The sequence below is a fragment of the Varroa destructor genome, unplaced genomic scaffold, assembly GCF_002443255.2.
Source record: "Varroa destructor unplaced genomic scaffold, Vdes_3.0 BEIS01001120.1, whole genome shotgun sequence".
Classification (NCBI taxonomy): domain Eukaryota; kingdom Metazoa; phylum Arthropoda; class Arachnida; order Mesostigmata; family Varroidae; genus Varroa; species Varroa destructor.
The window spans coordinates 37,123-54,289 of NW_019212573.1; the positions used below are offsets into that span (position 1 = coordinate 37,123).

Sequence of the window (17,167 nt, forward strand, 5' to 3'; positions counted from 1 at the left end):
CGATATGTGTTTGCTTATAATATATCTAACCTCCTTTTCCTGGCTCGCTCATGACGAAGCGCTTCAACTAGGATCAAAGATCCAACAACTTACACGAATTCCATATGGATTAATCCGTACTTTATAGTGGCCTTGAGGTTGCAGCGATAAGCAGACCGAAACAAAATTGAAAGATAAAATTTATAATTATATTCATTTACACTAATTCAAATCGAAGTACCTTGATCAGACATAAAGAACACATACATACGCGCAATGCCACGTCGTATCTCGTCATTACTTTTGTGAAATGTTTTTGTAGTGCAACAATATGTAGAGTTTTTGCCTAGTTGGTAAGCCTTAAATATATCGTTTCTTGAATTTGCAAGAATGTCAGTACATTTATAAATGTTCCCGTCTTTTTACGCGGGGTCCCTATTGCTCGAATATCATAATCGCTGAGAAAAGAATGGATGTATCCCTTCTTCCGCAGCGACTTCTTGTGTGAACTCGGTGGATGTCAAGAAAGAAACATCAGAAATCATCTCTTGTCGAACGAGTGACCGCAGATTCTCCTGTACCGGTCACCCTTAGAGCTCGGAGTAAGTGGGCATATAATTGGGTGGATGGGTGCCTTTTGAACGAAAAGTGGGGAGGTGCTTCCTGTTCCGACAGCGGTTGTCATCTACTGCAGCCATCCCACCGTAGTTACTGCACTCCCACCTCAGCTCAGCCCATCTCAAGTCCCACACGGACTGCCAACTTAGCACAGTTTGGCTTGATCCCTCTGCCTCCCTTCTCGACACCTAAAGAGAGAGAGAGAGAGAGAGAGAGAGAGAGAGGAGAGGAGAGGAGAGGAGAGAGAGAGACAGAAAGAGAAATGCCGTCGTCCTTGGCAAGGACGTCGGTTTACAACCGCTGGCTCTTCCTGGTGCTTGCCTGTGAAGGCGTCGAAGGTTCGTATACATAGCTTGCTCCACAATGCAGATAATGCTGGGTCGTCACATATCGGTGCCCAAACACGCAGCGGTATTCAAGTTTGTCGTCCTTAACAATTACATATCCTAATAAAGTAGTGTGAAATGCGTAATACAAAAACATAGCACGTACAAATTATTCATAAATATCATACGTCTTACCTATACTACCTCTCTTTACGTTTTATTCACTGACAGAAAGCCTTTTCTGTACAGTATTGTTATCTACTAAAATAATTAATTTTTATACTTACTTCAGGTTTTACCCAGGATATTTATTACACCCGTTCTGAAGGCATAGTGCTAAAAAACGAAATCTTAATCTAACAATGATCTGTCTTTAAAGGTATTTAAGAGAATCATCAACAAGCTCGAAAGTTGAGTGGAGGGCATTTTTCAAATCAAAAATATCATATTTGAACCTAGCTAGTCTCTTTCGATTCGTATTTTCAGATAGAACCCTCGTCTTATACGCCGCATTTATTCTGGGTTACTGTTTCAACTTTTTGACCCCTGGTGAAACCTAAATAAGGCATTTCGAAAACGTTGCATTTTTGCACGCTAGATATCGTCTCTGCATCCAAATTGAAAATGAAATTTTATGATCAAACAATGAGAACAGCCTTCTAGAGTAGATAAAGACTAGAAAAAGAGAGCAAGAAATAAAGCGGCCATCATTTACGCATAAACCTAATAGGTATACACTTATGAACATACATTGTTGTAGAATTATTTCAAAAATTACCTTTGTCAGCAAAGACTGTTCCCCTGAATAATAAACAAAACGACCAGGCTAAATAAGCACCGAGACAAGACAAGCAGCAGTACTGCTCCCGTTTAGGCTGAAACGCCTGTTCTCAAGAACCCTATTAAGAACCGAGAGACTGTGATCTCTCTATGGCCTATGTGGCTGTTCAGAGGGGGTTGCAGTGGATATTGCCGACCCGCTGGATAAGCAAGTATCGGGGTGCGAGTTGAGCGGCGCGTTGGAAAGGGGACTGAACACGCCGGTAGCACGGGAAACATTGTCTGGCCTGCCTTTCGAGGGTTTTGGGTTAGTAGGCAGGGGGAGGTTGAAGAAGGATAATGCCGGAGGGGAGACAGGTGCCCCGCGTGTCTCGTCGCACCGCGTGCCCACTCGAGGAATGGCCGTCAGAGCAGCTTGGCTCCCCACCACCATCCTACCACCCTGTGCTTACCGACCTGTTGACTCCAGGCGCAAGCGACGTCTCTCCAGAGCGAGTAGATCCAGTCTTATTTTGCCGACGGGTAGAGGAACGGGTGTGTTATGGGCTACCCTCTCGAGAGACCGCCACCACAACAGCGGACCATTGCGGACCTCTGCACGCGTACGACGAGAAGGCGGAGGAAGACGACTACCACCAGCACCCTCCTTTCCTGAAAGTACCCCGACGATATCCATCCACATGGCATCATCTTTACATCCCCAAACCTCTTCTCGTTTTCATACAAGCTCTCACCAGTCAACGACCCCAACCCGGAAGTACAAGGCGTGGTACCACTTGATGACGGGCGCACTGCAGCAGGATGGCCATGTAGTGAATGTGCCATCACACTTCTCCACTTGTACGATTGTCTCCTACTGGTACGGTCGCTGTTCGCTGATTTGGTGACGATTATCCACTTGAGAGTGAGCAAGTTATGCCGCCTTATGAGCTTACTTATACAATTGTGTATCCACCCATAGCCCTGAATTGCTACGGGATGCCGTCTTATTGGAAGAATCATGAACAAAAATAAATTTCGCTGAAATTCAGAAGTGTCTTATGTTTCTGCTTTTTGCATATAGATGAGTACTTTTTGATGCTAAAGTTAAACCACAAATGCATTAGTTCGAAGCTTCAAAATTAGACATTAATTATTGAAGTATCTTCTCAAGAACGCCTGAAATTTAGCTTACTTTTGCTATATAAGCTCAGTAGATAATTACGACAGCGTTGATGTGCTATGCGGTAGAAGTTTGTCTGTGAGTTTCAATTTGTTCTTCATTAATGTCGTCGTTTCTAGGAACTATAGGGAAAAAGAGCATGCGTCACACTTTCAAATGTTCAGGGTTATGCATCATGACTTCCACGATACACAACTGCTGTTTTCGTTCAAATGACGTTTTTTGATAACTCACTTTCTATTTTAGGTAGAAATTCAGAACAGTTGTAAACGCTTATATCGCTTACATGACACACGTATTTAAAGATTCCTTAAAGTCTCTGATTGGCACGATGGAGAAATCCTTATATCGAGTAAGTGCTGACCTGAATATAAACTAATTGAGTGCTAGGAAGAACAGAATTTTAGTGGCAAAGCCTCTCTAAAGGAAAGCATTCGTGGTCCATGGGCTGCCTAGTACAGGTTGTCATAGACGTATTATATAGGTAATCTGTTTACTTGTACGACTCTGCTGCGTTTTCGGCGCATCTCTGCCCTCAGGACTGCATATAGGACATGACGCCTAAGTGCTATCGACCTGCTGCAGCCGCCGTGTGCTTAGTTGACCTGTCATATAAAAGCGGATGCCCCAGATTAATATGATGCCGAATGCAAAGTCATGAATCATTTTAAACAGCGTCCGACTAGAATCGCAATAAGCATAGATTACTATATAAAGCTCATAACAAACAACGCCTTTGATATCAAGCCAAATCAGTTTTGCAACAGCGTCAAAGATACGCCATTTGTCTGGGCTATTTGCATTGTCGTTGGTAATAGAGTAACACTGTGTGTTACACTGTGTTCTTGCATGATACCGGTACCTGGTACTTATGGCAAGTGAAAACTAATCCACGAGGACCTAAGGTGCTTTTCCTGACGTACACATATGCCTTACCTTTGTCCGACTCAGACAACATTTTCATGATCTACAGCCGCGTGTTCAATAAATAGTCATAGAACCCTTCCTAGTTAATTGCTGATATGGTAACAAATGATTTTCTTCTGCAACGTAACAACGATTCGGAGAAAAGCAAGTGTTCAAGCAATTCATGAACAATATCACAATCTGTCCTGTAATCATTTCTTGATGCTACTGTAAGCTAGATGATGGCTGAGTCATATTGGCTTGTGTCGGCAAATTTTCAGAACGAAGAAGATATTGTTTCAGCAGAATGTGATCTCGAACGAAAATATAAGGGTATTTTCGGCTTCGTCTGACTTTGGGCTGTTGCATGCTTGTTTGCGGTTATACCGCTTCGGTGGCTGTTGCCGTCGCGGTTGGTGTTACCGATACTCGTGCAACGGCGAGGCTTAAGCAGAAATTCCGATGAAGACTCCGCTGTTGTGTTCAAAAGGCGCCAAAACTTGAGTGGCCTTAGAATTTGCCGCTGAGATTGCCCACCTAAAACGGAGCGCAACTCCGCGGAAAGATAGGCGGCAGCCCTCACATTGAATATTCATACCTTCTACTCTTATATATACCTGTATATATATATATATATATATATATATATATATATATATATATATATATATGCATGTAGTCACAACCGCTCTGGTAGGTACCTCGTGCTAGAGTGCAGAAAAGCTATCTGGATTGCTGCATAGTATCATAGCATTTGCGGTAGCTTTATCAGCCTGAATCACCGCCTCGAGTTGTAGGAGCAGCAGTGGTATTAGTACTGGTAATACCAGTATTAGTAACATGTATTTGTATGGCTGTGTACACAGAAATGTTGTACACGTGGTGATGGTAGAGCGCGACACAATAAAGGGCTGGCCAGCTAGCCAGCCAGTCAGTCAGTCAGTCAGTCAAGTAAATAGATTCAAACATGTCCACTGCTATTGCTACAAGCACACAAGTCTATCAGTATCTAAATAATTACATCGTGACACTGAATGGTGATCCGCAAGTAATCCATAGACCGAACACGGCGAACTGCTCTATTGTCTGTCACTGTTTCGCAATACATACATCGTTGTTTCAACGTACGCCGTTTGGCATGTAGGATCTAACACTCTTACATATTTTCATCTACTGTAGGGGAAAATTTGAATATCTCAAAATTTTGTAGTTTTTTTTTTAATTAACCGTCTGCAGAACACACAATACAGTTTATTCTGAAATATCACGTGTTTATATTAGGTTGTTGAAGAAGTGTTGGCTACTTTTCTAGTTTGATAGCTTTAAAGTCGCATATCTCGGGTAATATGTCTCAGTCGTGTCGGGTCAGCATTGGTCTCATTTGAAAGCTGACATTGGGTAGTAGTAGATGTGCTGAAATTGTCGGGTTGCCTCTAGTCTGACTGAGTGTCCTGAGGATGAGCCAAATTTCTGCAAAAATTTGTTGTATTTTCGACTTTTATTATGGCAAAGACACAAATATTGCCCAGGCCTATAAAAAAAATTCTGCCGTTTATGGTCACAAGCGGCGCAAATATGGTTGTGTCGCTTTGGAAATTTTGATTTGAAAGATGTTTCTCGTAGTGATCGAGCAATTATCGTAAAACTTGATGAAATCACTGTGAAAGTTTAGCAGTCATGATGTCGCCAAGCCACTAGACACCTACCGTCAAACAATTGTGAGCCATTTGAAGAACACTGTTCACAAAAATGAGGTTGAATGCATATTTCAATTTTTAACATTCTACAGAAATACGACGAAACCGAACCGTCTCTGAAACGGTTAATGGTGGCCATCATCGTATGCGGCAATGAAGTACAAGTAACTTCACAATCTCTAGTAAGGCTTAGACTGACCCTACAAAAATTATGCTACATGCTTGGTGGGACTAAAAAATGTGCATGACGAGCTGCTGCCACTGCCGCTGCCTGGAAAATCTATTGACTCTGACATCTACTGTCAATATCGAACAAGATTACAATAAGCCAATAAAGAATAGATTGGAAGGTAAAAGCTGTCATCTCACACGACGACTTTGCCAGACCATACACGTCTTCAACTACCCAGGAAAAAGACTTGGATGAAACATTTCAGTGTGTTCGTCATATAGATCACACTGTATCATCTGTTTCAGTCTCTGCAGAATTATTTTTGTGGAATTTTTACAAAATAACAGGAAATCATCGATTAAAATGGCATATATTGAGTTTAATAATGTTATTTAAAAAAATATTTGCTTTATTTTTCATTTAAAACGGTCAGTACTTCTTCGACAACCCACTGTAAATAATATTTAACGTCAATTATATTCTGAGTTAACAAATCAGCACTGGCGAGATTATATTGCAGTGGAAGCACTGTAAGTAGCTGAGAACACTTTAGGATATGTTACTTCTTTATTATTTGTATGTAAATGCGATGGTGCTTAAAATAGATTCCAGGTAGAGCCTTAGGCATACAACAATGAAAAAGTGAATTGGAAAAAAGATACATGGAACCAATAATTAATTGAACAGGTTCAATTAATACATAACTGGTCCTATTAGAATGGGTACCAATTTTATTAAATATATTTCACTACGTTGCAGTTCAGAAAAAGTTTCGATTCGCGATTTCTCTTCCCCGTTTCTATTACCGGGCCGCTTGCGTGTGAGTGTTTATTTGTGAGCGAGCTAGCGAAGATGTATTGGATACAACTGTGGACGCAAAAGTCACGATAAATTAAGGTGGACAGCGTCTACGGATCGAGAACAAGGTGTTCATCACATGGGTGTATAAGCTTACGAATGTGTATACACACGCTATATATTAAGGCAAGCAGACGTTCGTATGGAACAAGTTGTGAAAACTACGTAGAAATCAAGGTACAGATACCTAGGATAGAGAATCCGGCTCCGACTTATTCTCTGAATAGGATAATCAATGGAACCGTTGCGACCGCTCAGCAACAGGCGTCATATATATGTATATATATATATATATATATATCTTTTTTTTTTTATGCTTTCTTTGATAGAGTCTATTCTTTATAGTCGCTCCAAACGTTTCAATTTCTAATAGTCATTCAATCGCACTCTATAAGGATTCCAGTGGGCCTACTGGTCAACCCTGCTTTGTGATGGCAAGTGATGCCTGAACAGCGAAAACTCAGAGATCGGCACTACATAAATGAGAAACAACCGTTGGCGTTGGTTGCATTAGAACTTACCATTAATATTCTTAGCGCAAATATTCTATTTTTTCTGCTCTTTTCTTTTTCTTTTGTTCTACCATGCAATTGCATTGGCTTTGCGTTGGTGACGCACGTACCCATATACATATCTGGATTTGGCTGGGTCTGGCTACAACAGAAAACAATGCCTGTAACTATCTAATGCATATATATATATATATATATTCATACATAATACGACCCAAAAATATGGTATTCAAAATGCTGCATTTCGGTGACCGGCCTGTTTTTAACGGTTGGTGAATACGCAACTCACACATTTTTTCTGTACTTGTTCTTCCATTCTTCCGTACTCTTCTTTCAATTTGAGAAAGCCGAATTCGGGCCAAAGGAAGTTTTAGCTGGCAAGGTCCGTCTGCTGCTAGTCTCTCTCTCAATCTGCTAATCTCCATCTCTGTGCAGCCATACATACGTTCATCGATGCCAATCCAGTACCGATGCAGTAGGTAGGTATATAGTGGAGTGCGTCCACAGCAGCGCGGCCATCGACGATAACAACGACGACGACGACAATGATGAAGACGTTCGTTCGGCCGTCTGCCTGCTTACCTGTCTGCTTGGCTACAGTTTCAGCTACAATGGTCGAGGGCCGCTTGCTTGTCTGTATGACTGCTGGCTTTCACTGGAAATGCAAAACGCGATGACGATCAAATATAATATAACAGCCTCGTTGATAGTACCTCCTGCTGTCGCTGAGCCAGACGCCTAAACTGCAATACTTGTGCTCTGCTGGCTGTTTCGTTCGCTGACTAGCCGCAATGAGCCGCTGCTACGTCTCGGACCCACCGTCGGGCGACGAGCAAAAACTACCAGCAGCAACAAGTAAACTCAACTAGAGATAGAGAGCTGCATCAGCCGCCGCAGCTAACGAGGACTGAGTTGCGTTGTAGTAGAGCGTATCTGTCTGTGAGGTCTGAGAGAGGTTGCGAAGAAATGGAGGAACCGCCGGCCGCCAGCCAAGCATCAGCCCGCCGTTAGTGTGTCCGGCTGCTAGGTAACTATGGGCCGCTCTCTAGTAGTAACGAACACAGAGAGCAGAAGTGGTACAATAGAACGATGGCTAGCTAGCTCCATCTTTGATGCGGATGCTGCTGCTGCTGTTGTTGTTGTTCTTAGAGATGTGGGCCCTAGTCACTTCGCTCGAGACCAAACATCTGGTGACGTGGTCTACGAGCAAACTAACGAAACTCGGCCTCTACACCACGATAGCGCTGTGTTAATACTGTACATATATTGTGCACAGCCAACATTGCTCATGGGATGTCGCCGGCCGGTGCTGGCGTTGCAAACGCTTGCCTCGTTCATTGATGTCGAGCTAGAAGCGACCAGAGACGGCGCACTCGCCCAGTCGTGTGGTACGATCGTTGTGCCAACTAAGCACACACACAGAGCTGACAGAGACCCAAAAGAAAACTGCCAGCTTGCATAGCGGGGACTCCGTCGCTGGCGAAGTTGCGTCCGCCCATTCTTTCTTCCATACAGACATCCATCGAGTTCTTCTATGGCGCGTTTGCTGTACTGAGTTCATCCACGCAGGAACCTATTTCTCTCTTCCTATGTTGTTTAGTGGCTTGAGTTCGCTATACAGCAGCGGCAACGGAAGGATCAGGCAGCAGGCCAGTCGAAGCTTCAGATAGAGCAGTTAATGTTTTGGTTACAGTACCATTTCTCTAGCTTCGAATGCCGTCGATGCTCCTGATTGGAACAGCGGCGGCAGCAGCAATGACAGCAATGAACGCGAGGCCATCCGGCTTTACCCAGATTACACAGAAGTTATGCATTCCCTCTAATTCTGCGTTTGAACGACACAACAACGCCAGATGCGGAGGTACTGTTGTTACCGGCAGCGCCGTTCGAGACACATCGATAGACGAACGATCCAAAGAACACGATACTGAGATACTGTTGATACTGGGTTGATGCTGCCGCAGATGTTGCTGATGATTATGGTGATGACAATGGCGTTGATCATGATGCTCCAAGGTGAGGTTCCGGAGAGAGCGGTTGCGCCACGCTCTCGACTGTCCCGTTGCAGTAGAGAACCGCAGCCCTGTTAAATGTGCGACACTTTTCTCTAGAGAGCGGCCCGGATGTACTAACACTAATCAGCACATTGTGCTCACACAGGCATACTAATACAGTCACAGCGATGTGTGGCCACGTACGAGATCAGACATGAACAAACGAACAAATAACAATGCATTGAAAAAGCACCAATACGGCGTAGAATACAATAAAGTGAGTCATCAGAATGCTTTGTTCATACCGGCTTACAAGACAAACTTGACTCATTATTTAGTCAGCAGCCAAAACAAACTACTCAAAATATAGATAATTCTCCCTTGCATAGGTACACATTTTTTTCTAAAACGGACAAATTCTTATATGCCATCTTAATGCCGCAGCTGAAATTAGTCATCGGTAAATGTAAAGTCCCGTTGGAGTAGATTTTTAAAGCCTGAACTGGCTGTTAATCTCTGTTCGAAAGAAATGAGGAAACATGTGGCTGTTGCGCCCACTCCATTCTATCCAGAACGCACTCGAACAAGACGATTCAAGCCTTGCGTCAGTCACCGCTTGTTAATCTGGCTTAAAAAAGCAAGAGCCGCCAGCTCGATACCTCTGAAAGTATCTTTTGACACGTGAATAAGAGTAAAAATAGAACAGCTATTTACATAGAAGCTAACGCTTTCAGCTTTTCTCAGGTTTTCTTCAAAAAAAAAACTTTAACAGAAAATATCTATCGAGAGAGATATAATTCTATAGAGCATACAACATGTTCTGCCCGTCATCATCAATCAAGTACCCCTTTTCATTATTAGCTGTTGGATTTACATTTAGCTGGTTTGTAATTTGGCAGTATATTTTCTGATTCGGAAATGCGATGGACTTAGCTAAAACTGGAATGAAAGATTAAATGGGATCTCGACGGAAAATTGACTCGTATCTACCGGACCTCATCGCAGACAATTAGAATTCAATTTAAGCACACATAAACTCGTATGTAGCCAACTCCAACGACGCAATCAGTGTTGTTTGAGATCAAGGCTTGTTGACGAGAAAACTACCGAATACTGGGGTCGCCTTTTACCCGAACACGATCATGTGCAATTCCAATCATATAATAACAAACAAAAATTTATTCTGCGATAATGGGCCTAACGTTTCGTCCTGCAAGCTATAATCATTGCAACACCTTATATAATTCACTTTGCGCTGTCGCAGTGCATCTCAATATAATGCTCGATTTGTAATTGTCGCAATGACAAGTGTATATGAGAGAGCCATTTGACTAATTACTAATAACGAACAAAGAATTCTCTCCTCGCAAGATCCTTTGCCACATCTAATGCCTCGGCCTCACCCGAAAACCCTCTTGGCACTGCATATGCAAATTATGGGGTCATGTGAGAATTTTGTGTGAGTGGGCAGAGATTTCTGAGCAATATTCCATGGCTTTCAACCAGTGCCTTGACAAGGGTAGTTTTTGCTGTTGGCCTTAGATGTATTGAACTGATTGGCGAGGCCAGGGAAATGGTCCGGCCATATTAATGGCAAGACCGTAAACATATTTCTAGCTCACTAGCAGACGACAGCGGCGAACTGCGACAATGATGCGCAAATATTGGGCTAGGATTGCAGTTTACGAGGTGTTGTAAACGCCAATCTTTTTGCCTATTGCTCGGTCACTCTTGGCGACTAGCTGGGTAGTCCCACAGAGGCACTCATTCCGCTCGCCTCCATTCCACTTATAACTTCTGCTCCTTAGGTGACTTAAGAACAATCGATAGACTTCTGTTCAATCAGGGTGTGACACTACACCATGCTCTCTAGTTCTTTGCAAGCAAATCGTTGATACGTAGATGTGCCTTCCTGTCTGCAAGTGGTATTAGGCTCGTGTGACTTCATGAAACACACCGTCAGACATCAGCTTTGTCGGTTTCAGAGAGCGGAAAGAGACCTAATGGACTATCTACACTCCGGTCATCGAACTTCCGAATAAATCTTACATAACTACATAGAAATTAGGAGTAATTCAACATTGTACGGCTGTATATATCGTACAAAAGCTTGTAGCAAAAAGCAGATCTTGTTAACTCATCAAAAAAAAAAAAGTCGAATAAAATTTTTAACGTGCTTCAATTACATACGAATGGACAAAAGCCTTGAACCACCTTGACAACTCAGGCTTTCGCACGGAGTTGCTCTTTCAGATGCTAAATGGTAAATACGGCCAAAGATAGCTTTTTCTCTAAATCAGAGGTTAAAGGTTTGCATGAACGTGCGCCTAGAGACTGCATTGGCATCTAAAAGGGGGAAGGATGTTTCTGATGTCCGTCGTGACAACCCAAGACTAGACTTCAGAGGGCCGAAACGTGTGGTTATAATTTTTATCTATTTTCCGCAGACGAGGAAAGACGGTAGAGCTATAACAGAAGATGAAGTCCCAGTTGTATTTTATTATAAATTATAAGAGAATACTCGAAATACATTTGCGTGCTTTATGCGTAAGTTAATTGTTTTATTAAGGGGATGGAATATAACGTGCGATTCGAAGTACCTTCCGGTTTTCCGAGCTATTGTATCGAAAGATTATAGGCTTTAGCAGTATTCTTGTAATCAGCAATCTCTTGTTGCGTGTTACGTCGCGGACTATGGTCAAATATGGTAAACTACCCAACTTCACGCGCTTTTATAAACAAGTCTATGAACCTTGGATGTGTCAATAGAAAAAACCTCAATTTTCAACCTGTAGTCTAAGTGCTAACGTTACGTTACTCTGCTATAAAAATAGTGCCATATTAGCCTATAGGATGCCCTATTATTCAAACGCTTGCGAAGCAAAAGTCTTTCAGCTAATATCATTAAACGTATGTCCGTGATCCGTGGCTAAGAGATCGGTGTTACTATTAACAAATGTTTAAGTAGACCTTAGATATGTGTCAGGATAAATGCTTCACTGTGTGCATATGTGTATATCTGAACCGTTGTCTAAAGATGAATTCGGTGGCTTGTTCTTTTCCTTTTTGCAGAATTCATTCGCTTGCCAGAGTCGGGGACGCAAGGCTCGCGTTGGTGGGTACTTTGTCACCAAATTACCGGCGTGAGTAGCGTTTACCTAGATTGGCAACAATGAGTAGTGACACGCAGAGTGTCGCTTTTGATGCTCACCCTCTGTCATTGTCGGGTCCTAACACGCTGCCGTCGATGACTTCAATGACATCGATGAGCTCGACCGACACATGGCTCGGCTTCACATCAGGGGACTTCTCCTCGTTCGGTGGTTCGTTCCCAGGCGGCTACGGCAGCTTCGAGTCAAAAGCGTTTGGCGCCTTTCCGCCACTGCAATCGAACCAGGCAGTACCGGTGAACGTATCGGCGATGGAGCGCACATCGGTGACGCGCGCCGAAGTCGACTCAACCGGAGATTCGAAGGGGCCGTCTACGCCTGCATCAGCCGCCTCCGCCTCTGGCGGTGAAGAACGCGTCTCTTCCGACAGTTCTCCACCTACTAGTACAGCGTCTTCGAACAACAACAGCATTAGTACAAGCAACAGTGCTACATCATCTAACAATAGCCAGACAGCACCAACAACTCAAGTTAATTCGAGCGCAAACTCAAATGCCGGATACCGCCCCTGGGAGCAGGCCGCTGAGCCTTCGCCCTTTGCAGAGGAGAAGAACTCCAGCAGCAACAACAACCCTCCAGCGACAAAGAATCCCTCCGCTAATCCCAGCGATCCCAGTCCTACCGCCCCGTCCACTGAATCATTCCACGTAAGCGATATTATATATCCTTATACTATAATGATACATGTGCTAGATTCAACCACCGCATTATAGCACAGTATGGTGGGTATAGCGTTCCCTTGTTAAAATTATAGTGGGATTGTCGAAAAAGCTGACAGTCAAGTAGGTTAAATGGTGTGTTAATGGGAACGTTTCTAAGTGCACAAACTCAGTGGTGATCTAAGCTCAAATCTGGGCGTAGACATATTTGGATCCAAACAATCGGAAAGGCGATTAATATAGTGGTAATCCCTCTTGCTGTTTGGTGCCTTTGGATCACACGTAACAGATCTTCTGATATCCTGATAGATCCTTGAAATCAATGCTAAATAGAAATTCCGTGTTCTGTCATAGATAGGACCGCCAGCTCCGTTGAAAAGTAAACATGAATGCTTATGCAATAAACGTCAACGAATTTGCCTAATGTTAGAACGTTATATATGCATAACATGGTACTACGTATAAAGCAGGCGACAGGAAATCTCACCGATAAATGATATACAATTTAACTATTATCGCTGTTATCGTAGGGCCCCAGTCCATCAGAAGATAGCAGCTCGGCTGACCAGCGGCCGCCAAGCGGCTTCAAGGCGTCACCACCTGCAGCTTCACCATTTGGCTCGGAGGGAAGTGGCGCTGCGTTCCGCAGCTCCACGGCTGAGGCTGATACGACGACCACGGAGCTGCGACCAGTGGTACCCGATTTCCAGGTTGCCGCGATCACCTCGTCCACGTCTAATTCGGGCAGTTCGTCCGGTGGAATCAGCCGGCCACCTTCGCAGATGCAACCCAGCCCCGCTCAACAGTTGGCCCCACTCGAACCACTGCAACCCGTCCAACCGCTGCAGCCAACGTTTCAGTCACTCCAGCCATTACAGCCATTTCAGAACTTGCAACCCCTGCAGCCGGCGACGTTAACTCCGCTGCAGCAGCTGCAAGTTCCTAGCACGATGGGGCCTGGTGGCTTAGGGGGTGTCGGAGCACACGGACCACCAAGTAGTATGGCGGCGGCGGCAGCAGCAGCAGCGGCGGCTGGGCCAATGGGTGCTGGGGTGCCGACGATGAGCCAGCTGTCAATGCCGATGCATGCCGGAGTGGCCGGAGTGTCGATGCAGGTGTCGCAGGGCTGGAGCCAGGAACTCGCCTCACCACAAGCTGTGCCCGTCTCAATGCCACCGATGTCCGGTTCGATGTCGATGCAGCTGGGGCAGCTTTCCGGTCAGCACCTGCTCCTGCAGCAGCACCATCCGGCCCACTCGCAGCACTCGCCCGGCCAGAACCACAGTCTCAGTCGTGAGTAGTTTATGTTTAATGTACTTCCTGTGTATTATGCTATCGTTTGCATGCGCACGTAAATAATGTCGAAAACGGAAATGAAGAACAATTGCTGCTGGTTAGTCGTCAGCTGAATCCTTGCTTTATGTCACCTTCAGCAAGACAGACAAACAAACCATAGTGATAACAGTAAATATAGAAATGTTTCACTTGCATGTAGAGTGCCCGACGATCTTATTTACTACTTTTCCTATAAGACATCCATATAGCCTAGCCAAACTGAGATAACACCGATGCCGCTTGTTTGTAAGCTGCATCTGATTGAGACCATATGCACATCGACTAAATATTAGCATGTACTGATAAGCGCATTTATCACCAACAGATGTTACACTACACACTATTATCTAGAAGTTAGACACTACTTTCTACAGCGAAATTCCAAAAGTATAACCAGTGATTGTTTTGCACCATTTGGGCTATTGAGTATCCTCAACTGAATTTCCTTTATAGAGCTTATTGAACTTATTATTAGTTATTGAACTTCCTATCATTGAAAAACTAGCTTTTTCTTGAGCGCATGCCCTCTGCGAGGAAAGGCCAGATAAATATGTCTCATATACATATTACGTACAAATAAGGTATTGGCATTGTGTCTCTTAACCCATGATGATTTGATAGACTGAGATTGTTACTATGGTCTTGCTTGGCTCAACTAACGCGGACATGCATATTAAGAATAAATGAGCGAGCTGCGTAGGCAATTGACAAGGGTACCGTCGCTAAGTTTCAGGCTTGCCTACCTGTAGTAGGTACTTTTAGCTTGATCTGATCACATGCGTTTGTTTGCATGCACGTGATTCAGTCGTCTTTACGAATCATACACAATTTATAGTAGTCAATTTCATGCTTCTTCTGTTTTTGTTATCTTCTTGTATTTGTGAAGAAAAGTGGGTTGCACATAACCTTTTATGCGTGATCGAGGTCGTCCTTAATCGATGCCATATGATCATATCTATCTTTTCTGTTCACCGTTATGCTAACGTAGAATCGAGTTCGCTGCGCCAGCTCAGCACGCCGCCCACGCCCACACAGATGGTGCCCCCTTCCAGCCCACCCGGTCTCACTACCGATGGACCCGGAACACCTTCACTTGAACAACAACGCGGAGGACATCAGAAGAAAAAACGCAAAAGGTAAGTTTGTTCTGTATTGTCTCCTCGTTATAGACAAACAAGAGTTTCAAAATTCCTACGTAGCAGTAATTACGTAGAAGCATGTGGACAGCACATTTTCTAAATAGTATAGATGCATAAATGATGGGCATTCTACAGTGACAATAAATTACAATTATAAATCAACTCAATGAGGTATTACTAATAATTATGACGAAGCCTTTTCTTATGTTGCCGATTGCTTTGCCTCAATCAGTTCAAAACGTTTATTCAGTGACAATAGAAACTCGTCGTTATCTTAGAATAAAAATTTATCCATCGTTAGTTATTTTCCGAAGTTTCCCTTATTTCTCTTGGCTTACTTCATTCAGTCACATTCGCCCTTACTCGAGGGTCGAAGCATTTTCCTTGCAAAAGGCTTGCAGCAAATAAAGAAGTTCCTATTTTTCAAGGAGTCGACACCAGTATATTTTTGGTTTGTCACTGTTTCCATTCGTTGTAGCTTAGTCGATTATATATAATGTCGATTTTGCGCAGGTGCGGCGAATGTCCAGGCTGCCTGAAGAAGGACAACTGTGGAGAGTGTGGGCCGTGCCGGAGCGTTCGGTCCCATCAGATCTGCAAGATGCGCCGCTGTGACACGTTGGTTAAGACCAAAAAGGACAAGGTGGGTGAAATAGGACCACGATAAGATATTTGTTCTCGTCTTTATTAAACTCTTTTATTTTCTGCTATATTCATATGTTTTTTCCATTGTTGATAATATCTATTCGAACAAACATCCGTCATTGTGTAGGGCTCAATTGAGCATTATTTATTTCGAAATCCTTTGTGTACCTACACATTACGACTTGGTCCAGTTTCTATATTGAACGTAAAGTACTAAATTTGTCAGAGTGGTGTTCAACAAGAGATTGAAGCTCAGGGTTAAAAATACGATCCTTCGAGATCTCGCCCTACTTTGCCTCTGCAACATACGCGTGCTTCAGACTGTGGCGGGTGGAGCTTTTTGTTTAGTCTCTAAATATGGGTCAAATGGGCCGGTTCATTTTATTAAGCCCAATGGCCCGTATCTTCAACAACAGATAGAAGGGGGCAGGGCATGTGAAGAAACTACGTATCTAATCATTCTCTTCGATCTACAACGCTAACGACAAACGTTAAATTTTGATTGTTGCCACTAAATATAAATACATTAGTTTCAGCTTCGGCATGCGTGTGTTCTTTCCATGGTAAGAGCGACAATGGAATTTATTTCGATCATATCATAACATCTGTTTCATATTCCTAACCGATCGGCCTTTGATATTGCTACACAGTTGTATCCTCCACAGCTCATTCAATTCCGGAGACCGAACTCAATTGGTTATCGAGGTGGCGTATAAATCCATGCATCTTTTTTTTGTAATTTTAAGGATTTCAAGCACACTGGAGCTAATTGTTCTATTTTATCGAAAGATATTGTAGGTCGTAGTTGACACCTCGACCGCAGGGGCCATATAGTTACGCATGGAGACCTCTTCGTTCTTTGTACTGATATGTTTGAATTAATTTCTTTTCTGTTAATCGAAAAATGGAGACGATGTAGTATATAGTTCATTAACTACTGAAGGCAACTGTGCTGATTGGTGCGTCCGTGGATGCTTGTATGCAGGATTTGCCCTGCCGTGCAAAACACAGCAAATGGCGTTCTTGGATATCGAGCTTTTCTAAAGTAGTAGTAACTCTTTCGGCCACGTGAGCATACAATCGTCGTCATCACGCTCAGCATCCCCAAGATCACGATCATCATCTATATCTATAGCTATCTTGACCTGCCCAATAAATCTCTCTCTCTCTCTTTATATATGTAAAGAGTCTCTGCAACGTGCGGCGTCTTGCACG

The 17,167-nt window shown here is 43.4% G+C and overlaps 1 protein-coding gene across 3 annotated transcripts in view; it reads left to right on the forward strand.

The window, feature by feature from the left end:
• Positions 1–15,989, forward strand: part of LOC111255212 (uncharacterized) — a 35,751-nt gene extending 19,762 nt beyond the window's left edge. For all 3 annotated transcript variants that reach the window (XM_022816926.2, XM_086976494.1, XM_086976495.1), the window contains exons 2-5: positions 12,077–12,821; positions 13,364–14,126; positions 15,157–15,304; positions 15,821–15,989. In XM_022816926.2, the coding sequence (XP_022672661.2) occupies positions 12,177–12,821; positions 13,364–14,126; positions 15,157–15,304; positions 15,821–15,974 (1,710 nt within the window). In that variant the 5' untranslated portion in view covers positions 12,077–12,176 and the 3' untranslated portion in view covers positions 15,975–15,989. The remainder of the gene's footprint in view (positions 1–12,076; positions 12,822–13,363; positions 14,127–15,156; positions 15,305–15,820) is intronic.
• Positions 15,990–17,167: the final 1,178 nt, after the last annotated feature.